The sequence below is a fragment of the Solanum verrucosum genome, unplaced genomic scaffold, assembly GCF_900185275.1.
Source record: "Solanum verrucosum unplaced genomic scaffold, falcon-dt-bn FXZP01000177.1, whole genome shotgun sequence".
NCBI classification, from domain to species: Eukaryota; Viridiplantae; Streptophyta; class Magnoliopsida; order Solanales; family Solanaceae; genus Solanum; species Solanum verrucosum.
The window spans coordinates 1316808-1342598 of record NW_026020401.1 but is presented as its reverse complement, the minus strand read 5'-3'; the positions used below and the strand labels follow the sequence as shown (position 1 = coordinate 1342598).

General features: G+C 31.5%; 1 protein-coding gene and 1 non-coding gene across 3 annotated transcripts; one reads left to right on the top strand and one right to left on the bottom strand.

The window, feature by feature from the left end:
* Positions 1 to 10061: 10061 nt before the first annotated feature.
* Positions 10062 to 10135, bottom strand: TRNAI-AAU (transfer RNA isoleucine (anticodon AAU)). Its single transcript has one exon. It is a non-coding gene; the product is annotated as a tRNA-Ile (tRNA).
* A 5463-nt stretch (positions 10136 to 15598) lies between these two features.
* LOC125840021 (phospholipid-transporting ATPase 1-like) lies at positions 15599 to 25499 on the top strand. Of its 2 annotated transcripts, none has more exons than XM_049519001.1 (8): positions 15599 to 17592; positions 19276 to 19615; positions 19890 to 20676; positions 20802 to 20925; positions 21155 to 21374; positions 23104 to 23562; positions 23666 to 23961; positions 25120 to 25499. In XM_049519001.1, the coding sequence occupies exons 1-7, from the start codon at positions 15756 to 15758 to the stop codon at positions 23865 to 23867; spliced, it is 3969 nt and encodes a 1322-aa protein (XP_049374958.1). In that variant the 5' UTR covers positions 15599 to 15755; the 3' UTR covers positions 23868 to 23961; positions 25120 to 25499. The 2 variants fall into 2 exon arrangements, with proteins under 2 accessions (XP_049374958.1, XP_049374957.1); XM_049519000.1 differs by having other exon boundaries at positions 15600 to 17592; positions 23666 to 23965.
* The last annotated feature ends 292 nt before the right edge of the window (positions 25500 to 25791 follow it).

Here is a 25791-nt window from a genome sequence, read left to right as displayed (position 1 = left end):
ATATATATATAGAGAGATTATTAATATTTCATAATTAGGAAGGGTAAAGTAGTAAATTATTATCGTCTTATTGGGTTATCGATTTACCCAATAGTAAAAACCGATACCAAATCAATAACCCAATAACTTTTTTTTATAAACCCATTAAAAATCCAATAACTAAATAACAAAGAACCCGATAATATTTTTTTGGTTCGATTTATCGGTCGGTTCGGTTTTTGAGCACCCCTAATTAAAGGGGCTCAAAATATTTTTAAACATTCTTGAAGAAGCTAGGGGTGGCTGAACATCTATTGTACATAGATAAAAGATAATTTTAATTATATATCGTTAAATTGGGTAAAAGTCTCACATCGATTTGAGAATGCAGTGGTGGTCTCCTTATATGGACTCAGGCAATTCACCCCTCATGAGCTAGATTTTGGGATTAAGTTGGGCCTAAATATCATATTTTTACAATTATAAACGATGTAAATTTAAATTTCTGTTTTACGTGACATAATATTTTATATTGACTTGTATTTCCTTAATTTGTAAATTGTAATAGTCGAACGTGATTGCAACTTCGTTCACAAATTATGTACCATTGATGCTTTGAGTAAAACGCATTTGATATATGCGATTTAAGGCTCTTTGTTTGTTCTCACACTACAACCATTTAAGGAAAACAACACTTCACCTATTTCTCCTGTTTGTCCTCCCATAAACTTTTTCTTTTTGTTTATTCTTGTTAAACTTACATGTACAAAGATGTCATTAGGATAAAAGAAGGATAATTGGTTGCTACAAATAATCTATCTATATATAAAAGGAGAAGAAAAAATGATACGTGTCAACACAGAATTTTTTTAGAATTTTAAATAATTTTTAATACTTAATAATCAATAATTAAATAAATAAATATAGACACGTGTCAATAATTCGAATTAGAATGACATGTCAACATCACAAAAAAATTAACAATTTTAAAATTCAAAAATTAATTAAAAATATTTTAATTATCTATCTTAAATTAACCAAAAAGAAATAAAGGTTATTGTTTTTAATTTAGATTTTAAAGGAATCAGTTTCCACGAAAACTGTTTTTAAATTTGAATTTGAATTTTTTCTTTTTTGAAATACAATTTAATAATAATAATAATAATAATAATAATAATAATAATAATAATAATAATGATAAAAATAATATAATAATAATAAATAATAATAATAATAATAATCTATCTATATATAATAGGAGAGAAAAAAAATGTCACTTGTCATTACCACAATTATTTTAAATTTTAGTTTTAAAATGATAGTTTTAGTTAATTTAAATAATAAATTAAATTTTAAAAACAAAGAACAATATAAAACATTTTTAAAAAAACAGTTTTGAAACTTAACATTTAAATTCAATTTTAAAAACAAATAACAATATAAAACCACTTTTTAAAAAAAATCTATTTTGGAACTTAATGTTTAAATTCAACTTTAAAAATAAATAACAATATAAAACAATTTTTTTTAAAACATACATTTTGCAACTTACCGTTTAAATAACACTAAATCATATTTAAGCGATATACAAAATTGTAAAGAAATCTAAACCTATCTAATTATCTATTTTATTTTTTAAAAATAAATAAATAAAAAGAAACTTCAATTACAAATAATTATCCCTAAAATTCCTCACCCACTTACTTAACTTCCTTCCCCAAAAAAACTCAATCGTATTAATTCACTAAATTTAAATACGATAGTCTTTTCTTTAGTCTTTTCAAGAAAAAAAATGCATCTCAATAAGGAAATTCAAAGCAATAATAATCCTTAGCAATCATGGAAAGGTAAAAAATTTTTGCATATTTTCTCTCTTTTTCTTCTGTTTTATATGGTTTACATGATCAATAATTGTACTTTATTTTGAAAGTTTTGATTCATTAAGATGAAAACTTCACACAGGAAGTGTATGTCACGTATATTTGTTAGTCTATTAGTTCATGTTGAAGATGTCAATTGATGAAGTTAGGATCAAGCCATTTATGTGATGAATATGTGTAGCTGAAGAAGGAGAAACACTTTTAAGACTATATTCGATAACTATGTCAATCATGTAATATTTTAATTTTTTTCATCTTATGTTTTGTTTCAAAATCAAACTGTGTTGATGTATTTACATATAATTTATGATTCTTTGTTTACTGCATATTTCATATTTATAATTTTTTAATCTTATTTTTTTAACATGCAGATAATGATGAAACTATAATGAAAATTTTGAATTGAAAGATTAGAAGTATTTGAATTTGAAGATATTATATTTTCAAAAGAAAAAAAAATTATTAACTTAATTAAAACTAGAAACTCATGTTTGTAGAATTCTAAATAAACTCTTACTATTTCACAAATTTATCTTTTTAGATGTTAACAAATATATTTAACTATATATAATTTACATATAAATGAAGATAATAATTTACTATCGCTCCATATTAATATAAATGAAAGTTGACATATATCTGCTTGCAATTTATTTATTTATCGGATGATGTTGAAAACGTTAATATGACAACGATTTCAACAACGACTACAGTGATAATGACGACGACGTTGATGATATCGATATTACAACAATGAAGATTAAAGTGGACAACAAAAGAAATATTAAGATGACGGAGGAGATCAAGAAGGAACATACAATGACTGAAATGATAAAAGAAATACAGCAAAGTAGATCATCATTTTTCATTTTGGATCATTTCAAGATTATACTGGCAATGGTAAAGGAATAAACATTCATAGTTTCATTTCATCATCCATAATGTGATGATTTGTATTTATCAGACCATCACACTTCATTCTTTCTTTAAATGTCCAGGTAAATATACCAATGTTATGTTGAAAATTCATAAAGTAAAACAAAATATAAGTGAAAATTTGTAAATCTTATAATATATAATTTGCATAAACTTTCTTTTCTTTATAATATGTAAAGAGATAAGATTTATTACCCACAAAAGTTTTACGTGGAAAATATAGGTTTTCTTATGTGTTTTTTTTTTTAACGTTGTTTGTTAGTTTGTCTTAAATGTGTAAGAATTGTTTTTGAGTTCTAAAATTACATTAAGTTATGGAGAAACATTTTATTTTGGCAATTTTTAAAAGATCTAAAGAAAGAGGAATATTTACGAAAAATTACATATTAAAACAAATTAAAAAATAAATATATTTCTTTTTAATTTTTAAAATATTCAAAAATTTAAATTCGTTATTTTAAATAATAATCAAGAAATAAACAATTCAATGTTATTGTAATCATATTTTCATCAAATATAGCCAGAATATAAGAATGAAAATTAACTTAAATTAAAACAAAAGCTAAGTAAAGACTTTCACTAGCTATCCATGAATTATGGATCCCATTAATGTGAAAATTGGGAGTTTAAAGTTTTCAAAAAATACGTCATAAATTTGTGTTTAATTTTTTTTTTAAATATGTTTTAAATTTGTGATTCAAATTTAGATAGGAGATAAGTTTGAAAATTAATTTAAATAAAAAAAAATGATAAGTAAAGACTTTCATCAACTACCCACAAATTAGGAAACCCTACTGTGAAAATTGATAGTTTTAAATTTATTTTATATTCTAAAAATATTAGAAAATTGATAGTTTTAAATTAATGTGAAAATAGCAATTTAAAAAAAAAAAGATTTGTTCCAAGTAGTTACAACCATACTTTCATCAAATTTGGCTAGGAGATAATTTTGAAAATTATTTTTAATTAAAATAAAATACAACATAAAGACTTTCACCAACTAGCCATGAATTATGGAATCCTATTAACTATGAAAGTTGAGCATTTTAATTTCTTTTTTAAAATAAAAAAACTAACAATTAAATCCTAATTTTAAAAATAAAATAATTTAAACAATTTCAAGTTAAATAACCATATCTTCATCAAATTTGTCTAGGAGATAACTGCACCTACAATTTGAAATAATATCAACTCAAAATAAAGATATTAATGTTGCTAATTTTTTAATTTTTAGTTAATAAAAACAATGACAAATATAATAAAAATAAATAAATATAAAATAAAATATTTAAAACATTAAAAATAATAATAATCAGCCATTTGGATTATTTACAAATATCCAAAAGAAAAAACTATTTTTAAAATTACCTCAGCTATTGTTTCTTTTTAATTTATTTAAAATTAAATTTTGTAAAAACTGACAATCTCAACATTATGTCAGTTTTGCCTCTATAATCGGTTACTTCTTTAAAAAAAACATTTTTTTACTTTCACTATATATATATATATATATATATATATATATATATATATATATATATATATATATTACTATATAAGAAGAGGGAATAAGTATTCACCACAAGTCAACATGTGTTCCAATAAGAAGAGGGAATAACCAATATATTTATAAAAAGAAATGACATATAAAATAAAATGGAGAGAGTATTGGTTTTTCAAAATGGAAAAGGACAAAACACATATGCAATTAAAAGACATATAAAAAAAAGTTGGTTTAACTCTCAAACATAAAAAAGTAACATATGTTATTAAAAACTTTAATAAAAAGTACTATAATTTACAATAAATAATAACTTAAAATATCTACAAGACAACAAAAAAAAGGCTAATTTTTGTACTGCTTCTGTCAAATAAATTAGAATTGGGATGATTTTAAAATTTTAATTTTGGTTATACATTATAAAATAGCCGAAAAATTGAATGATATAATTTTTTTAAAAATAACCGAATGAATCGTCCTATCGATAACCCTAATGTTACTTCTACTCTGTTTATTTTTACTTAAATTTAGAAAGATATGCTTCATTTCTACCCTCAATCTTATCGCTACATTTATTTGCTATTTAAAATTGAAATTAAAAAGACAAGTGACAAATAAGTTTCTATATTAGCTCACTTATAAGCAAAATATATTATAACAATCTTTACTAATTTTATAACAATACATAAACTATACTCCCTCCGTCCCATATTAGATGGGCACTTTCAACTTTACATGGTGATTAAGAAATCATTAATAAATTGGAAGACTTCACCATTTTGCCCTTTGTTTATATCAATGCACATTGAAATGAGTTACAAAAATACACATACAATATAGGAATGGTCATATTAATTGTAGGGGTAAAATGGAAAAGAATTAATTAATTCTATCCTAATTTAATAAGTGCTCAAATAACTCTCAAACATAAAAAGTAACATATGTTATTAAAAACTTTAATAAAAAGTACTATAATTTACAATAAATACTTAAAATATCTACAAGACAACAAAAAAAGACTAATTTTTGTACTGCTTGTGTCACATAAATTAGGATTGGGATGATTTTAAAATTTTAATTTTCGTTATACATTATAAAATAGCCGAAAAATTGAATGATATAATTTTTTTAAAAATAACCGAATGAATCGTCCTATCGATAACCCTAATGTTACTTCTACTCTGTTTATTTTTACTTAAATTTAGAGAGATATGCTTCATTTCTACCCTCAATCTTATCGCTACAGTTATTTGCTATTTAAAATTGAAATTAAAAAGACAAATGACAAATAAGTTTCTATATTAGCTCACTTATGAGCAAAATATATTATAACAATCTTTACTAATTTTATAACAATACATAAACTATACTCCCTCCATCCCATATTAGATGGGCACTTCCAACTTTACATGGTGATTAAGAAATCATTAATACATTGGAAGACTTTTCCATTTTGCCCTTTGTTTCTATCAATGCACATTGAAATGAGTTACAAAAAATACACATACAATATAGGAATGTCATATTAATTGTAGGGGTAAAATGGAAAAGAATTAATTAATTCTATCCTAATTTAATAAGTGCTCAAATAATATGAAAAAAATATTTTTAGTAAGATTCTCATCTAATATGGGACGGAGAGAGTAACAATATAACTTTATTAATGTTGGGCCCGGGCAGCGCCCATAAGCCACAATGCAAATATATATAAAGTATTTAGTTACATTGTAACTATTTTGTTAGCTTTCAACCAAAAACTAACAAGATTTTTAGTTACATATTTATTATTTAGTTAAATAATAAATATGTCATTGTATGAGCTATTTATTACTCATTCCTTTTGAATTTGTTAATCTGAGTTTGATCTGACACATAGTTTACGAAAGTAAATTAGATTTTGAGAAAAAATATTATTTACGAAAGTAAATTAGATTTTGAGGAAAAACATTAAGTGATACTTAAAGTTGTCCCAGATTTTCAAAAAGACACCTTAACTTTGCGTGCGTCCTATTACCCCACAAAACATTCAAAATCACAATAAATACACATTTTTTACACAATATTTCCATTTTGGACAAAAATATCCTTCCAATGTGCAATTTCTTGAAAACAAAAAGTCGGACCCATTATTGATGTATTGAAGGATGCTTTGGTAATTTCCTATGATGAATTCGTTTTGTTTGTTTCTTTTAAATTTATTTTACTATACTAAATAATTGTATAAAATATTTTGAATCACGATAATTAATTACTTAAATATTTAAAAGATATATAAATATATAAAAGATCTAATTGACTCTTCAAATTTTACCGGTGACACATAAATTGGGACAAATGAAATAATATATATTATTTGAAAATTTCTTAGAAAGTTCTATAAATTACAGTAATTAACAACTAGAAATATTTCAAAGAAAAAAAAATGATTGAATCTCAAAAAAAATTAGTACTACATAAATTGAGAAAGAAAAAATGACCTCTATTATTTGAAAATGACGTAAAAATATTACAAATCATACAATAAGAATTAACAGTTTAAAATTTTAAAAGACTTTAATGCTTTATACTTATTCTATTTCCACTTTGGACAAAAATATCCTCCCAATGTGCATATTTTTTTAAGAAAAAAGTGGGACCCATTATTGATGTATTCAAGGATGCTTTGGTAATTTTCCTATGATGAATTCGTTTTGTTTGTTGTTTAATTTTTTTCAATAATTGTATAAAATATTATAAATCACAATAATTATTTACTTAAATATTCAAAAGATATAAAAATATGTAAAAGATCTTATTAACTCTTCAAATTTTTTCGGTGACACATAAATTGGACAAATGAAATAATATATATTATTTGAAAATTACTTAGAAAATACAATAATTTACAGTAATTAACATTAGAATATTTTAAAGACAAAAAAATTGATTGAATCTCGAAATTTTATTAGTACCACATAAATTGAGAAAGAAGAAATAACCTTTATTATTTCAAAATTGCGTAAAAGATATTACAAATCATACAACAATAATTAGCAATTTAGAATGTTAAAAGGCATAAATTTTTTTTTACCATAGTTAACAATAATTAAAAATTTAAACTATTTTAAATTAATATTAAAGTTTGATTAACTCTTTAATTTTGTCTTTGTCACATAAATTGAAACAAAAAATGATACATATTGGGCCCGTGCTAGCACGGGCTCCGATGTCTAGTATATATATATGGGGTTGTATTTATCAAGATTATTTTTACCTTAAATCAATTTTCTATCATATTGTAGCACAAATATAATACGAAAAAAAATATTTTGTAAAATCTTTTGATTTTGAATAAAATACATAGAGAAAATGTATCAACATACATATGGAATGTTAGAGTTAATAAATTACTAACATAATTTTTTATTCAAACGATATGAAAAGAATAAAGTACAAACAAATAAAAATATTTGAAGTATTTTTTATATTTGATCAAAGATAAGATGATCATAAAATTAATAGTATCCTTACAAAGAATTCAACCTGATATATTATAAAACTAAAAGTGTAGCTGATATAGTTATAGATATAATATTTTAATACGATAAAATAAATTATGTACTAATAATATTAATTCAATGTGCTCAAATAAATAAGTTAATGATTTGTATTATTATTATTATATTATTATTATAACAAATTAAATATATTATTAAGTGCATAATATATTTTATTAATTATTTTTAATTATAAAATTATTACATTTTAAATCATCCGCACAACGCGCGGGCACGTATACTAGTAATTAGATATATTTAAGAATTATATAAATAATATATCGAGTTTAGTCAGAAAACTATTTGTTCATGTGATCATTTTTTACATATAAATGTTTATATTTAGTTAAAATTATATTTTATGTGTATATATAATAAAAACTTAAGTCATATGCAACCCCTTAAAGTTGTCTGCATATTTCATTTGAACACCTCAACTTATCTTTATGCCTATTGGACTCTTTATTTGTTCAAAAGGCATTCCTATTAGACACAAAATGCTGTCATATCAAAAAATGTGTGCTACACTCTCTTTAGGCACGTAAAGCTATTGAAATTAATAATTTTTCTTTTTTTTTCTAACTTATATACCAAAATTAATGAAATTTTTGAAAATGTAGTCTTCTTCCCCCGCCCAAAATTACACCCACTGTACTATTCTCATTCACCATCTTCATAATTTTTTTTTACACAGGCGCACACCACACCACACCCCCTCCTCCTCTCTCTTTCTCTCACCCTCTCCCGTTCTTCTTCTTCTGTTTTTTTCTTCTTTTTTTAATGTAGATCTACATCTTCAATATTCCGGCAAACATCCATTCATTCCGATGGAAAATATATGAATTGGTTTTTTCAAGAAAAAGTTGGTTATTATCTATTGTAATTGTGATAAATGATTACTAATGAGAAAAAGATAAAGGTAACGAATAGAAAGTTTTGATGCTATCAAAATGAAAGAAAATGGGTATTTCGCCATTGTTGATCAGTTTATTATAAAGAAGAAAAAAAAGAAGAAAAGAGTGGTTGTTCTGATGGGTAGAAGGGGAAGTATTTGGGTGGATTGAGCAACACTGTAACTATTAAAAAATTTTAAAATTTCGAATCTAAAAAATCTACCATTGTTAATTTATGTAAAGAAGAAGAAGAAAAAAAGAAGTGAAAAAGATGACGCCGAGGGGTTGGGTAACGTGGGAAGGTTTGGGTGGGTGGGTGGATTTTTTAGGGGTACAAAATTTTATTTTACTTTTATCATTTAAAATATATTTTAAAATAATTTTTTGGATCCAAATGATACATGTCATAATTTAATTCGTCCTTGTGCCATGTCATCACAAGTGTATCTCACACACTTGATATTTTTGGATGATTGTAAAAAAAAATGTCAAATAGGTATCAATTCGAACTGGTAAAAGTGTTCAATAGGTACAACCCTTAGTTGAGGTGTTCAAATGAATTATGGGGACAACTTTAAGTGGTTGTAGATGAATTTAAGCCTATAATAAATATTGTATTTTAACTTCTTCGTGTGTTATTTTTTCAGATTTTGATATCAAAATATCCACTATCACAATAAGCACCCACAAATTAATTAATCACACAAACTATATATTTTTTTAAATGAAAAGAAGCATAAATTTACACTAGTAATGAGGTATTTATGGAGTTGGAAATTCAATTAGAGGGTATTACATAAACACTAATTTGATGGATTAATAATGAATCAAACTTATCATTTGCAGCCCCACAATGTTCGCTCCTAAATTTTTGCATTTTTCATATGATTAATAATTAATGCCCCTCCTCTTTGCCTCAAGTCCTCCATGGGGCAGACCATATAAGTTATATTTATAGTTTTAAACAAAAGTGTTTATATGTATAATTAATATGTAAAATAAATATAATAGTGAAGAAGCGAAAATAATGAAACGATATTTTACAGAAGTAGTAAAAAATTTATTGGCCCATGCAGGTCTCGAATCTGTGACCTTCGCATTATAAAACGATTATATGTATAATTAATATGTAAAATAAATATAATAGTGAAGAAGCGAAAATAATGAAACGATTTTTTTATAGAAGTAGTAAAAATTAATTGGCCCATGCAAGTCTCGAACCTGCAACCTTTGCGTTATAAAACGATTATATGTATAATTAATATGTAAAATAAATATAATAGTGAAGAATCAAAAATAATGAAACAATTTTTTACAGAAGTAGTTAAAAATTAATTGGCCCATGCAGGTCTCGAACCTGCGACCTTCGCGTTATTAGCACGACGCTCTAACCAACTGAGCTAATGGGCCTTGTTGATATTTTTGGTGTTTTATCTTTTATATAATAAATATCGAGAGCAGTTATAACATTGTTGTACTTTGTATTATTATTAATAAAGCTAGGCTAGTTCTAATATTTTTAGTTCATCTTTTCACAGCAATATTATTATTGATAATCAAGATTAATGTATAATACTTATTAACATTAGCATAATTAAATGGCGTGTGAATTACTTAAAATTTACAGATAACATAATATTAAATTTCTTGTACTGAAATATATGATATTGACTTATTTATGGGTTATATAATATATGACACATCACTTACATGTCAATACTTTGTCACTCTGTAAATTTCACCTATTATAGTGTAAAAATGTTGGTTATCCATATTTAAAAAAAATAAAAATTAAATTAGACAAATGAAACCAAAAAATAATAATTACATTGAAAGTTATTCAATTCTAAAAGTTCTATACATTATTCTGAATATAATCAATTTCATTTTTAAGTTGTTGAATTCAAGCGAGTCTAGACAGGGATAATAATATTAGAATGGCGCATAATTTTTCATTTTATTTTTTAGCTTTTTTCTAAAGCTATTATTGAGTTCTTTGTAAAATAAATAAATAAATAAATAAAAATTTGTAGCTTAGTGGCAAATTAAATCCCTCAAAAGTACAATAAAGCATGGGGTGACTCTCAATTGTCACTTTAGCATTTTTTGAATTCAATTTCACCTACCTTGACCATGACTAATGATTGTAATTGAAATGCAACATTAATACGTGTGATGTTCGTGTTTGGTTCCAATTATTGTAACGAAGGAATAATGTCTTTTCAGGTGAAGTTAGAATTTGAAATTTTTGAGTTTGTGATTCTTGTTTATTTTATGTTGTTAGAGTTTTAAATTAGTAAGATATATCTATTTAATAGATTTATTAAAATAAAAATAGGATTTAAATCAAATTAATGATTTGTCTGAACCGTTCTTGAATTGCCTCTATGTTGATACATGTTTCATTACTATAGAATTTGGACCAAGTTAATGAATTTGATCGAAATCATAACATACCCACTAGCTCCACATCCGAATTGCCTCCAGCATTGATACAAGCTTCAAAACATATAAATAAAAATATTTGAAATGATGAGAATTAGCTTAATACTTTCTATGAAAAGAACTCAAGTATCTAAATGTTAGCTTTTCATGTTAGTAGAAACATAAGAATGTTCCACATAATGGTATGGAGGAAATTTACCCAAAATAACGTTTAAACAAAAATATATTAATATTTCACTTAGTAATATCATATTCTAAGAAAATATAAAAGTATCTAACTAGATTTTGAGAAAACTATTATAACTACTAGTCCTCGGTCTAGGGGCTAAGGTTCCCATCGAGATCAACATTAATTCTAAAGAAGTAATTTTTATGGTTGATAATGACAGTCTTCAATACGATGCAATTATTAATAAATACAGGTTCCTGATAGAAGGGATAAGAAAATCATCGGTAAGATATAACTTCATGGAGCAGAACAAGTTGATAGATGTTCTAGCCAAAGAAATAGCATGGAATAACATAGTGATACACATGATTGAATTAGTTGAGTTTAAGAGACTGTTAATTAAAACAAGAACATAAATTTTTCAATTAGATACTAATTGCAATCAATATAAGTTTTGTCATTCCAAATCTAAAAAAGGAAAATTTTCAAAAAATATTACGTTATATATGTAGCATAATATATGATATTATACAATATATTTAGGAAAAAAATATTATACATAGTATTAATATGTACATGTCAACCTTATATAAAAATATATAATAATACATATAGAAACATTTATACACAAACGATTAAATCCAATGTAATATTATATAATATTTTATATAGAACTATATTTTCTCCCAATAATATTGTCACGCCCCAAATTCAAGGGGCGCAATTGACACCTAATGCCAAAACTTAGATCTGAGCCAATCCTGATAGACAATTTGCTAATAGCGCATAGAAGCCACATATTGTTAAGAAAACAAATGAATATATCTCGGCTTAAAAATAAGCCTTTGACCAGCAAAACCCATGTCAACAACTATACGAGGGGAACAACTACTCCCAACAGTTCATATAAAGAAGTAGCTAGCTGGTAGATAAGTCTTGTTTGGACCATCGAGGCCACTATGATATCTAGGAAAATGTAAATGCTATATATCAAGACAATACACTAAACAACCATCAAACTTTAACCAACCAACAAATAAGACAAACATGACCAATAACGTGGCTATACAACCTAGCACACTAGTCTGCAAGCCTCTAAGAGTAGTAAAACTTGATCGGAACAGGACCATGACCTACCTAAAAACTATATACAACAAAAGCCAACAAACATTTAAGCTTTGACAGCTCCAGGAGAAACGGGCTAGCCAACCTCGTGGAACTCAACTGTGCTGTAAGGAAGGTCTATCGAGTCGTTTTTGGGGACCTACATGCATGAATGCAGCTCCCCGAGGCAAGGGACGTTAGTACAAAATAATGTACCGAGTATGAAAGGCAACATACTAAATGAGCATGTATCATAATATACTAAAAGTAATTAGGTAAGGAAATCAAAAATAAGATAAGCATACTGACCTGATATTGAATCTAAACATACAAAATAATCAAACAACAACCTAATCAAGCCTCCATAAGCTCGACATGTACAACCAACAAACAAGTCCACCCACCTAGGCCCCCATAAGCTCAGAATGTGCCAAATCAATCTATATATCCCTATCAATAGCCCCTTCCATCGTAGAAAGTCACATAGCCCTCATATACAACGATCTAGCAATGTAGGCAACGCATAGTCCTCTTAGGCAATAATATAGCCCCGTAGGCAGTTCATATCCCTCTTAGACATCAATATAGCCTTATAAGCAACACATAGACTTCTTTGACATCAAATAGCCTCGTAAGCAAAATATAGCCCTCTTTGGCATTAATATAACCCTAATACTTAAGTGCAAGTTCTACATAATACACGAGGCTAACTTGGAAGCAAGGCTTCATACCCAGGCCATCCAAAATAAAGGATTCAATTATCTTGAGTCTATTATCCAAAGTAATGAGGAGATAAACGATGATCTCACATATCATATTATTGTACGGTGGATGAAATAGAGGCTCGCTTCTGGAGTCCTATATGATAAAATGTGTCATAAAAACTTAAAGGCAATTTCTACAGAGTAGTGGTAAGATCGACTATGTTGTGTCTTAGGCAACAACATATCCCTCTTAGGAAACAATATAGCCCTGTAGGCAGTTCATTGCTCAGCAACAATATCCTCAAGGGCAATAAAAAATAATTAAATAGGCTAAAGGCGAGCAATTTAGTTATAAGCAACCTATACGAGTAGTCTCCAAGTCGTGCCCGACATAGGACCATTATTAATAGATTGTGAGTCCCAAAAGAAAGGATTACAACCACTCAATCAACCAATCACTCACAATTATGTCTACACGTTCACCAACGATAACAACCCTATTGTATTGCTTCTAAGCATTAAGAAAATATGCCGAACGAAGGGAATAGCCTTAACATACCTTTTGATGATTATAAGCAGTTAATTAATAACCTTTCCCGCACCCATGTAATACTATAATATGGTAGAAGCTAAATCAATGTGCAAGAAGATATGGTGCTACAATAATTCGACAAAAGATACGAATTTTCACCAAATGAAATACCACTCATGTAGGTCTAAAGTAGCTATAAACCGATAAAAGAACGATCTTAACTTGCTATACATCCTTGTAGTAGTATCTAGAACACTGGATATCATGGTACCTAGCTGCCACAACACCCCTGCATATATACCATGAAATTGATAGGAAATACTATGCAAATATGACGAGCTCTCGATGTAGAACAACTTTTCTGAACCTTGCAAGATGAAATCACTAAGACCTAAAGAGTAATTTATAGATCTGGGGAGATTTTCTCGGTATTTTGGGCTGCTGGAACGTGAAAATGAAGAATAAATGAAGGTGGCTGATTAAATAAAAGTTTCCACCGACCTTGGCAAGTTCCCACCGACCTTGGCCCACCTCACATGCCTGCTTGCGTCATCTTGCAAAAATGCAAATATCTCTCTATTCTAATTTTTTTTGAATAAACAGTTTAATGCTTTGAAAATTAAACTCGTAGACCTTCGATTTGATAGGTTATGATCCCCATATGCCATTACAGTTTGAGAGAAAGTCACCATGATATTTGACCCAAATTCAGAAAAACTTTAAAAGAAACTTTCGCCAACTTTTATTTCACAACTTGCTTAACTTCAAAATATGAGATACAATCCTTGAATACTTAAATTATGACATACCACATCATTATTAATTTATATATCACTCTTCATCTTGTCACGAAGGTATGAGTTAAGTTAGAGTTTCGAAAAGTTGGGGTGTTATCCTTAAAAAATGACCTTTTCAATTCAAAATATTTTCCGGAAAATAAGTTTCATTTTATCATGCAGTAATCTAGCTGTGAAAAATAAAATTTATTTGGAGAAATAGTAATAATAACTTCCAATAATTTTTTTAAAAAAAAAAGAAAGAAAGAAAGAGAAGGTCTTGGAAGTTAATAAGAAAAGGTGTGAAACAGATAAAGCAAAATTAAAAAAAAAAAAGTGTTCACCGGGGGCAAAAGAGGGGGAGGCAGAGACCGACGAGTTAAGAACACCCAAATAAAGCCAATATTTCTGCTCCACCAATCTCTCTCCTTTCTCTCTCCTTTCTCTCTCCTCTTCTCTCTCTCCGGTCGATCTCCGTCTCCATCTAAATTCTCCATAAGCAACAAAGTTTTTTCAATCTTCTGAATTGCCTTTACTACGAAAAACAGGTAATTGTTTATTTCCGTTTTGTTTTGTTTTTCATTTCGGTTAATTAAGCTGATCGGGATCGGGTGTTTTCATTGTAATTCGTAGATCTGTGTTTTATTTTTTTATTTGGGTTAATTAGATCTGTTATCTTCACTATTTGATTGCATTGTTGCGAAATTTGCGTTTTAGTTAAGGGGGATTTGGTTTTTATTTTTTCAATTTTGTGCCTTTTTTGAGATCTAGTTGAATTATTGTTTATGTTTCGTCATTTGGCGGGTGGGTTTTCGATAGTTAGTGGATGCGTTAACTTTTATGTGGATTTGCTCCTTTCTTTTTCTGTCAATTTCTGAGTTTTGATCGGTTGAAGTTGAATTACAGGAAAAAAATCGTCTTTTTTTGGTGGGGTTCTTTGGAATTTGCATTATTACAAGAGTATTACAGGAGTTTTGAGGATTAAGCAAGAGATTTTGTCACCTATTGGCGCGAAGATTGAGTACAGCGCCTTTTTGGTGATTGTATTTTGGTTGTAGATTGCTTGAGCATTTTAATGGTAAATTCAAGGTAAATAAGGGTTTGTTTATATTTTGTGCCTTTCCTATGTTCGCACTCCACGTGTTTGATACTGGAATAAAACGCAAGTTGAAGATTTTCAGCTAGCAGGGGTTAGAAATAAGGTTTGGGAAGTTAATTTTTGTGGATACTTTAGGGATTTGAGATAATCTTGGGGTTTTAGTTTGATACTTTCCAATGCGATTTCATTGGAGGAGTATTTATGACTTCCGGCAAGCCATTGCTGTCATCATCTGAGCCTTCTTCTGCACCAAGACCTCACCATAATAACTCATCATTGGGGATCTGCTCGTTGGGATGTCTCCCCCAGAATGCATCAGCTTCTGCTGATTTGGATGAGTCACCAGGGACCAAATTATGTGACTTGAAGGAGGTGGACAGAGGTAATCAACCACTAGAAGATACATCAGGTGTAAATAATTCTAGGTTACATTCTTCTTCACTTGTGAGCGGAAATGGGACAGCTGAACTACAGTCATTTTCATCAAAATACCCCCCTTCACGGGAGAGGAAACGCCTTGTATCATGGGGTGGTACTGCAGACCATCCGCTTGAGCAAACGACCTTTGAAATATCCAGTGATTCTTCTAGGGTGACTTCATCTGGAGCAGCGTCCACTCGGACGTCATCCCAAAGACATCTTGATGAGTCGAGGGCTTCATCCCGTGGCCAGGATAAGCTAAACAAATCCCAGAGGCATCTTCAAAAAAGTATGCAGCTGGAGAATGACTTGTTACACGGAAGTAACGCTAGGTTGATTCATGTTAATGATCCAAAAAAGACCAATGATCAATTTGAGTTCACTGGAAATGAGATCCGTACTAGCAAATATACAATAATAAATTTCTTGCCTAAAAATCTCTTCATTCAGTTCCACCGGGTTGCTTATTTATATTTTTTAGCAATTGCTGCTCTGAATCAGCTTCCACCTCTTGCAGTTTTTGGGAGAACTGTATCTCTATTTCCTCTTCTTTTTGTGCTTTCTGTGACAGCTATAAAAGATGGTTATGAGGATTGGCGAAGACACAGGTCAGATAGGAATGAGAATAATCGGGAGGCTCTAGTACTTCAATTCGGCAAGTTTGAGTTAAAAAGATGGAAGAATATTAGGGTTGGTGAGGTTGTGAAAATCCTTGCTGATGAGACAATTCCTTGTGATATGGTGTTGTTAGGAACAAGTGATCCTAGTGGGATTGCTTATATCCAGACAATGAATCTAGATGGTGAATCAAACTTGAAGACAAGGTATGCTAGGCAAGAAACAACTTCATTAGTGAGTGAAGTGGAGACACTTTCGGGAGTTATCAGATGTGAACAGCCTAACAGGAATATCTATGAGTTCACAGCCAACATGGAGTTAAACAGGCATAAGTTTCCACTCAGCCAATCAAATATTATCTTACGTGGTTGCCAGCTGAAGAACACAGAATGGGCAATGGGAGTGGCAGTTTATGCTGGTCAAGAGACCAAGGCTATGCTAAACAGTGCGGCATCTCCTTCCAAAAGAAGCAGGCTGGAGACCTACATGAATCGGGAAACACTTTGGTTGTCTGTTTTTCTTTTCGTCATGTGCTTGGCAGTAGCATCCGGGATGTGTGTATGGCTGAAAGAACATGAGAAGCAGCTTGATACCCTGCCTTATTACCGGAAAGTTTACTCTGAAAAAGGAACACATCCTGGTAAACGGTATAGATATTATGGGATTCCTATGGAAACATTTTTCTCTTTTTTGAGTTCCGTCATAGTTTTCCAGATAATGATACCCATATCTCTTTACATCACAATGGAGTTGGTTCGCTTGGGACAGTCGTATTTTATGATTGGAGACAGGCACATGTATGACGATAACAGTAATTCAAGGTTTCAGTGCAGATCCTTGAATATCAATGAGGATTTGGGTCAGATACGTTATATTTTTTCAGATAAAACAGGAACACTTACTGAAAATAAGATGGAATTTAAAAGAGCAAGTGTGTGGGGAAAAAATTATGGGAGTGCCCTTTCTGCTGCAGGTGCACCATTAGACTTGGATTTTGGAGGTATGGTTATCATACACAATATACTTTTCAAACATAATTTAAATCTTTTAACCTGTATTACTATATCATTAGCATTATCTCAAACTATGTACTGTCAATGATGTAGATAACTAGAAGTGTTTTACCCATTATGCATTGTGAAAAGAAATCGAAGTAACAAATGCAACTAAAGAAGTAGATAACTATAAGTGTTGTACCTATTATGCATTGTGAAAAGAAATCGAAGTAACAAATGCAACAAAAAAAGTGCCGAGGAAGGAACAAGTGATTGTTTAAGACTTTAATATAAAAAAATGGAGAGTTTTTAATAACTAGAAGAAAGAAATAGGAATCCATAATGCAGTCTCTTTTTTATTATTGTTGATGTTAGTTAATCATTGATTTCACCGCATGAGAAATTGCCAAATGGCTAATGATTCATTCCTTGATGGTGCTGTCTTTTCTCAAGTAAGAGTTTGTATGGACATTTCTTTTTCAAGTTCAGCTGCTTATTATATTTCTTGATTATGACCTCGCATTATGGAGTGTACAAAGTAGATGCTCTTTACTAAATAGTAACAGGTCCTCAAAACTTCCAATCTGCCAACATTAATATCTGTATCTGTTGCAGTCAGTTTGAGCCTTGCTTGTTGCGGTTCCTTCCTTTCCTTATATTTGAGTTCAATAGATATTAGGGAATGAGCTCATTTTCAAATGCAATTGTACAAGTTATTCAAATCTTGTGTATGTCTCATACAAGTATTGGACCCAAAGGCTCCAGTTAGTTGACTTGTGTACTGTACGTAGAGATGATATTGTGCAGTGACTGATCTTTTTAAAAATAAAAGACCCAACCATCCTGACTATAAGTTCTAATTTTGCATGAAAAATAAAAAAATAAAATGAAACGACTGATTAAAAAAACAGAGACAAAAATGTTATCTATCTTTCTTACATCTAGCTCCCAAGGGTGTGACTTTAAGTGGTCATTTTGCCGGTCGAGAACCTGAGGAAGTGGAAGGTACTTGTGTTGGTTGGAGTTTTATGTGTAAGGTGTCTGGCGAAGATGTAGACCACCTCCTTCTACATTGTCGGGTTGCTTCGAGGTTATGATGGACAATTCTGGGATGGTTTGGACTCTCTTAGGTGATGCTAGACACGGTAAAGTGTGTAATGTTTAGTTGGTGTGTCACTGTGTTGGGAAAAGAAAGAGAAGACACAAGGTTGGAGTGTTGCCCCACTTTCATTTATGTGTGTTGTGTTTGGAAAGAGAGAAATAGGAGAGCTTTTGAAGGTGTAGTGATGAGGAGTAGCCTCTTATCCCTTATTTCTTTTTGGTGCAACCATGAGGTTCCTTGTTGAATAGAAGATTGGGTGTCTTTTGCATAAAACCATGTTTTTTTGGGTAGGTTTTCAACTTTTTTGTTATACCTCTTGTATACTGGCGTTTTTTTGCCCACATTTTAATGCGGTTTATTTACTTTATAATTTATAAAAAAATGCTTATTTATTTACTTATTGCTACTATTAAATTCAATGATATGCCCTGTATAATAGGTAATTGTGCGCATGCATATCCTTGCAGATTAAATGAAATTGAAGTGAAAACTATACATTATGTGATGTTCCCTTTTGAGATTTCTCTTTTTTCTAGCTATGCTTGTGCTGCAGACTGGACAATATCTTTTGTAATCTTTTGCGCAGAACCAACAGCTGTGCCTTCAAGTCGAAGAAAATTGAGGCTTAACTCAGAAATTCCAACTGATTCTGAACTTATGGAATTGTTACATATTGAGCTAGCTGGGGAAGAGAGGATTGCTGCACATGAGTTCTTTATGACATTGGCAGCATGTAATACCGTGATTCCTATTCTTACCCATAGTTCATCTTTGGATGAAGTGGATGACACTGTTGGCACCATTGAGTATCAAGGTGAATCTCCTGACGAACAAGCACTAGTTGCTGCTGCTTCTGCATATGGATATACACTTTGTGAGCGGACATCTGGTCATATTGTGATCGATGTCAATGGTGAGAAACTAAGGTAGTTGCTCTCACTCAAAATCTTTAATTTGGTGTTAGCTGCACATGGACACTTTTAGAACTTAACTAAATATTGTGGATTAGTCTAGTAGGTGTGATGTACTCTATCTATGACATTGGAGTGTTTCCAAAGCATAGTTTCTTCTCTCCTTAAATTCCACTTTTTTTCTTCTTGTTTACTTTGTTTTATTTAGTTGTAAATAAATCTTTTTCATGCAATAGTCTGTTCTCCGTCCTTCAGAATTGTGGATTGATTTATTGGCCTGCTGCCGCAGGTTGGATGTCTTGGGACTGCATGAGTTTGACAGTGTACGCAAAAGAATGTCTGTGGTTATCAGATTCCCAAGTGGTGCTGTAAAAGTTTTGGTCAAAGGGGCTGATACTACGATGTTTAGCATTTTAAGGAAAGACCACAAAAGCCACCACGACATACAAAATGTCACTCTTAGCCATTTGAATGAGTACTCATCTGAAGGTTTGCGGACCCTGGTTGTTGCTGCAAGGGATCTTACGGGAGAAGAACTGGAGGAGTGGCAATTCATGTATGAGGAAGCTAGCACATCTTTGACTGACAGATCAGCAAAATTGCGACAAACAGCATCTCTTATAGAATGCAACTTAACTCTACTAGGGGCCAGTGCAATTGAGGACAAACTACAAGAGGGCGTACCAGAAGCTATTGAGTCTCTGCGTCAAGCAGGAATGAAGGTTTGGGTTCTTACTGGAGATAAGCAAGAAACCGCAATTTCAATTGGTATGTCTTGCAAACTCTTGACCTCAGACATGCAGCGGATCATCATTAATGGCACTTCAGAAAATGAATGCAAGAGGTTATTGTTTGATGCTAAAATCAAATATGGTATAAACTCTGCAAGTTGTAATCAAATCTCAACATGCCAGAGGGATGCAGAAAATGGTTATCTCGAAGCTTCTTCTAGTATGCAGTCAAGTAATTTGCCAGAGCCGCATGCAGGAGAGGAAGGAGTTTCTGATGGACCTTTGGCACTCATAATTGATGGGAATAGTCTGGTATACATCTTAGAGAAAGATCTCGAGACCGAGGTATGAACCATATCTCCCTTCTAAGGCTTTATTGTGATAATATACATGTTGCGGTATACATTGCCTCTTTTTTTCTTCTTTTTGTGTAGCTTGTGTCCTAATGTATGATTGCAATCCTTCCACAGCTATTCGACCTTGCAACCTCATGTAGGGCTGTGATTTGCTGTCGTGTTGCTCCCTTGCAGAAGGCTGGAATTGTTGACCTAATAAAGAGCCGCACAGATGATATGACACTAGCCATAGGTGATGGTGAGTTAGCTACATCCGATGCCTTGTCTGTACAAGGGAAAACTTATGTCAGAACCTTGGTTGGTTGTTGGAAGAATGCAATTCTATGATTTGTGCATAAAGTTTTGAAGTTATTTTTTGGAGTCATGTTTTAAGGTTTTTCATGTACGTTGCATTACTGCTTTTTGAGATGCATTTCATGGGATGATTTTCTTCATTTCTTTGCACCTAATTTAAAAAACTTGCTCAGGGGCTAATGACGTTTCAATGATCCAAATGGCGGATGTTGGTGTTGGATTATGTGGTCAAGAAGGGCGGCAAGCAGTGATGGCATCAGATTTTGCTATGGGACAGTTTCGGTTTCTGAAAAGATTGCTCCTTGTGCATGGACATTGGAATTACCAACGAGTTGGTTATTTGGTTCTTTACAACTTCTACAGAAATGCTGTTTTCGTTTTCATGCTTTTCTGGTACTATTCTTTTTCCTTCTGGCCTGCATTCTTTTGTATGGTATCTGGGCAACAATGCGTCCTCTTCCCATTGAAAAGAAAAGAGGAAACTATACATTAAATCAGTGGTGGTACCAGTGGTGTAGCTGCAAAATATTCATATTGTTGTGCGGATTTGTGGATGTGAATGACAACTTTACTGATAACATACTTGGGACTGCTCGGGAAAAAACTTTTAAGGTAAAGATCTCTGGCAGTCAGTAATTGGCTGGTTCAAGGAAAGGTCGATTTAATGAAAGAGACAATATCTGAGGGGGGAAATTACAACAACATACCCATTGTAATCTCACTAGTGTGGGGTCTATGGAGGGTGTTGTGTACGCATCCTTGTGAAGGTCGAGAGACTGTTTCGGATAGACCCTCGGCTCAAGTAAAGCATGAAGAAAATCACGTATGAAAAAGGTGATACAACAGTGAAGCAGTCATGCTGAACATAATGAGAAGAGAACTGTAGCAACGGCACATAATACCATAAGCAAATTAAACAAGTAACAATAAGGTCGAAGAACAAGATAGTATGTGAGTAATAGTAATAATACTGATAAGGGAACAATGCTCGACTACCTACTAATCTTCTAACCTGATCCTTGATCTCATCCTCTTATCGAGGGTCATTGTCCTTGGTAAGCTGCAAGTGTGCCATGTCCTGTCTAATCACTCTCCCCAATACTTCTTTGGCCTACCTCTACCTCTCTTCATACCCTCCATAGCCAGCCTCTCACACCTCCTCACCGGGGCATTTGTGCATCTCCTCTTCACATGCCCAAACCATCTCAGCCTGGGTTTCTTATGAAAAAGCAAAGAGGGGGGAGGAAAGTATCATGAGTAGATCGAAATAAGATTTTAGTCCTGTAAATTAGAGGAACTAGGATAAGAAGATTATTGATGTTCAGTATAGCACTGTGGAAAGTGGTTATGGAGTTGCCAAATTTTCATCCATATCTTGATGCTTAAAACGGCTGGCCTGAACCACTGTACAATGCGACATTAATGCCAAGAAATCCAAGAAAAGAGTCTTTTCTCTGACAGTAGTGTCTCCTGACCTAAGAGCAAAGGAAATTTTTAAGCTGAGTTTGCAGTTTATGTGTAAGGAGAGTAGAAAGCATATCTATTATTTGCTTCTTTATTGACACTCTTTCTCAAAAACATTGGGTCTAATCTCCAGATGGTTGATGTGAGTTGTGTGTGCGTGTGTTCATGCTGGTAGCTTTGGCTTTGATTTGCATTTGAGTGGAAATTAAACTGATTCATAAACTATGCTTGGTTAAAGGATGGGGGAGGGGAGACTGACTAGTTCTTCTTTAGGTGAAGCATTATCCTTCCCTTATGTTTAGTTTGACTGAAATGAAGTAAAAGAGATTTACCTACTCATCTCTGTGTAATCCTGTACTTTAGCATCATCTATAAATTTTATCAATGAAAGGAACTCTGCAAATTGGGATAGAGGGAGTGAGTTCTTCCCTTTGTACGTTGTGCCTTCAACATATTTTTGCTATGCTGAGGATGCATTCTTAATATTTATTTTCTACATGCTGACTACCTGAGTTTGATTTATCAGTTTCGCAATTGTTTCATGCATTAGAGTCTCCTCTTATTTTAATTGTTGTCAAATTATCGTGTTTGATGATGCAACACTTGAGTAATAATGCATTTGCCATCTGACTATATTCCTGTACTTGGTATTATTTAGGTACATAATGTATGCAGCCTTTTCTACAACATCTGCGCTGACAGATTGGAGTAGTGTGTTTTATTCTCTCATCTATACTTCCATACCTACTTTAGTTGTTGGTATTCTGGACAAGGACTTAAGTCATAAGACACTACTGAAGTATCCAAAACTCTATGCTGCTGGCTATAGACAGGAGAGTTACAACATGAAACTCTTCTGGGTCACAATGCTTGATACAGTGTGGCAGAGTCTTGTACTCTTTTATGTACCATTGTTCATCTATGATCAGAGTGATATTGACATATGGAGTATGGGTAGCTTATGGACAATCGCTGTTGTGATCCTTGTAAACATGCACTTGGCAATGGACGTACAGAGGTGGTTAATATTTACTCATATGGCAATATGGGGGTCAATTGTTATCACATATGGCTGCTTGGTGGTGCTGGACTTAATACCTGTCTTCCCCAATTATAAGTTAGTATTTCCTTGTGAAGTCCAATAATATTGGGTCTAACCATTTTTAAAGTTATTGAGGTTTATGGCATGGTACTAACTTATTTCTTTTGTCTTCTTGCAGTACAATCTTTCAATTGGCAAAATCTCCTACTTACTGGCTCTCAATTTTGCTTATTATAGTTTTGGCTTTGCTTCCTCGCTTTATTGTCAAAGTTATAAACCAAAGTTTCCGCCCTTCAGACATCCAGATAGCTAGAGAAGCAGAGATCCTGAAGAAAAACCACAGCTATATTATGTCTAGGCCAGATCATGATACAAGCTAGTGCCTCCTGTTTATGTTTTCAATCACCCTATTTTGGTGTAGCTCCTTGAGTTTCCCTATACTTGGCTTCCTATGGCATGCAGAGTTAGAAGTAGGTAGGTAAGTCATTTACTCCTGTACAATGTTAATTTTTTTTGGTCTGTCCATCTCTCTGTATCTTGCCTATGATATCCGGTATCCCACTTATTTTGAGTTGGAAGTAAATAATATCTCTACCTCCATTAGGATTTTTTTCTCCAGTGTTTCATTAGCTTTCTGTATTCACTATCATCTGGTTATTATAGATAGTATTAGAGTGAAAATAATAGTTACAAAGAGGCTGGCAGCATCCTGTCTCAGTTTAATAAATTATGCTTTGGAGAAGTGTCTGCTAAGTAATGCTCAAAATTACCAATGCCAGCTTTCTGATACCTGGCATTGACATGCCTACCCTTTTTCAAATTATATCTGAAATGAAACCAGAAAAGTGAGTAGTGTTGAAAATGTAATGGGATGAAGAAGTTAGTACTAACTTCAATTGTATGGATGCATAATCTGTATGGCACAGGTTTTACTTTTGCTCTGTTGGTGCTTGGGGAAGGGGGATGCTGAGGAGAGTGAAGAAAGCATGCAATCTGTGATATCAACTGTTTAGTGTCCAACATTAGTTGGGGAAATGAGCTTTTGCATCTTCATATAGATTTAGGCAAGCCTCACCTTATGAGCAGTGAGGCCCAGTTCCATCTTCTTAACATAGTATCGGGTTGAGACCCATCCAAATTGTTGGTTTATCCGGTGTTGGCTCCTCATGTTATTGTTGTCCATGCTCTAGATGTCTAGGCCTGGGAGTGCTGGGAGGGGAAGGTGTTATGTATCCCACATTGACCGAGAGAATGGATTGTTGTCTTCTTATATGGTTTGAGACAATCCTCATTTCACGAGTGAACTTTTGGGGTTGAGTTAGGTCCAAGTTCCTTTTTTTTAACATCAAAATTGGAAGAATGCCATCGCTAGAATTGAACCGAAATCCATCATGTTGGTTGTCATATGTGCTGTAGAATATTTCTGTATAATGCATTTGTGCCATTTTTGGCATGTTTCATTGCATGTGTAGCTGTAGTTTGTGGGATGATCTGAGATATCTTTGGTTGCTTCATACCTTGCACCTTACACCTGCTATGCAAAGGCTTGTCTCGATGGAAGATTTTGTTTCAAACTTTTGTAGTACTGACTACTGAATGGACCATGCTTATGATATCTTATAAATGCTTCAGCTGAGCTACCCCAACTCAATGTCAGCAGGTGAAATCGGCGACAATGTGAAAGGGAAATGGAGTCACCATGTAACGAAAGAAAGGAAAGCAAGGGTTAACTCAGAGCTAAGTTTGTCGAGAGTTTAAAGCACAGCTGAAGAAACAATCTGGTTGAGAGCGATGGAACACATGAAGGTTTTTGAATGGATTTTGTTATTTGTTGTTGATAACACTGTTGGGCTTGTTTTACAAGAAGTGAAAATGATAGGCTCTGCTTGTTAGGTATTCAGCATAATTCCCACATAAAGAAAGAGAATTGAGGAGAGAAATACAAGTGTATCATAGTTTACCTGTAAAGATTGAGGTTTCTTATCCTTACTCTTGTAACAAATTAAAGGCAACTGTTCTTGATTTATGAACTCATCTGTGATTTTGTAAATCTGTTAACCCCCCTCATGTGAAATAATTGTTTTTTTTACATGTTGAGCAGGGGCGGTTTAACGGAATCTTACGATCTAAAGTTAAATTCCGGTAAGAAGCCTACGAAATTCATGTATACTTATATTTATGATTCATTCTTCTACCATATAATTTTGTTCATTCGTTTGGACGATTCAATCAAATTTCAAAAGGTTATAAGTATGAAATTTGAAACAGTATTGATACAAATCATGTGTTACGTAAATGTACCTT

What these genes read in the sequence shown, in the direction of transcription:
- LOC125840021 (XM_049519001.1), top strand. Translation starts at nt 15,756, where the DNA reads ATGACTTCCGGCAAGCCATTGCTGTCATCATCTGAGCCTTCTTCTGCA. An exon ending in TTCGTTTTCATGCTTTTCTG is followed by an intron (nt 21,375 to 23,103) that starts GTACTATTCTTT and finishes GGTATTATTTAG; the next exon opens with GTACATAATGTATGCAGCCT. An exon ending in CCTGTCTTCCCCAATTATAA is followed by an intron (nt 23,563 to 23,665) that starts GTTAGTATTTCC and finishes GTCTTCTTGCAG; the next exon opens with TACAATCTTTCAATTGGCAA.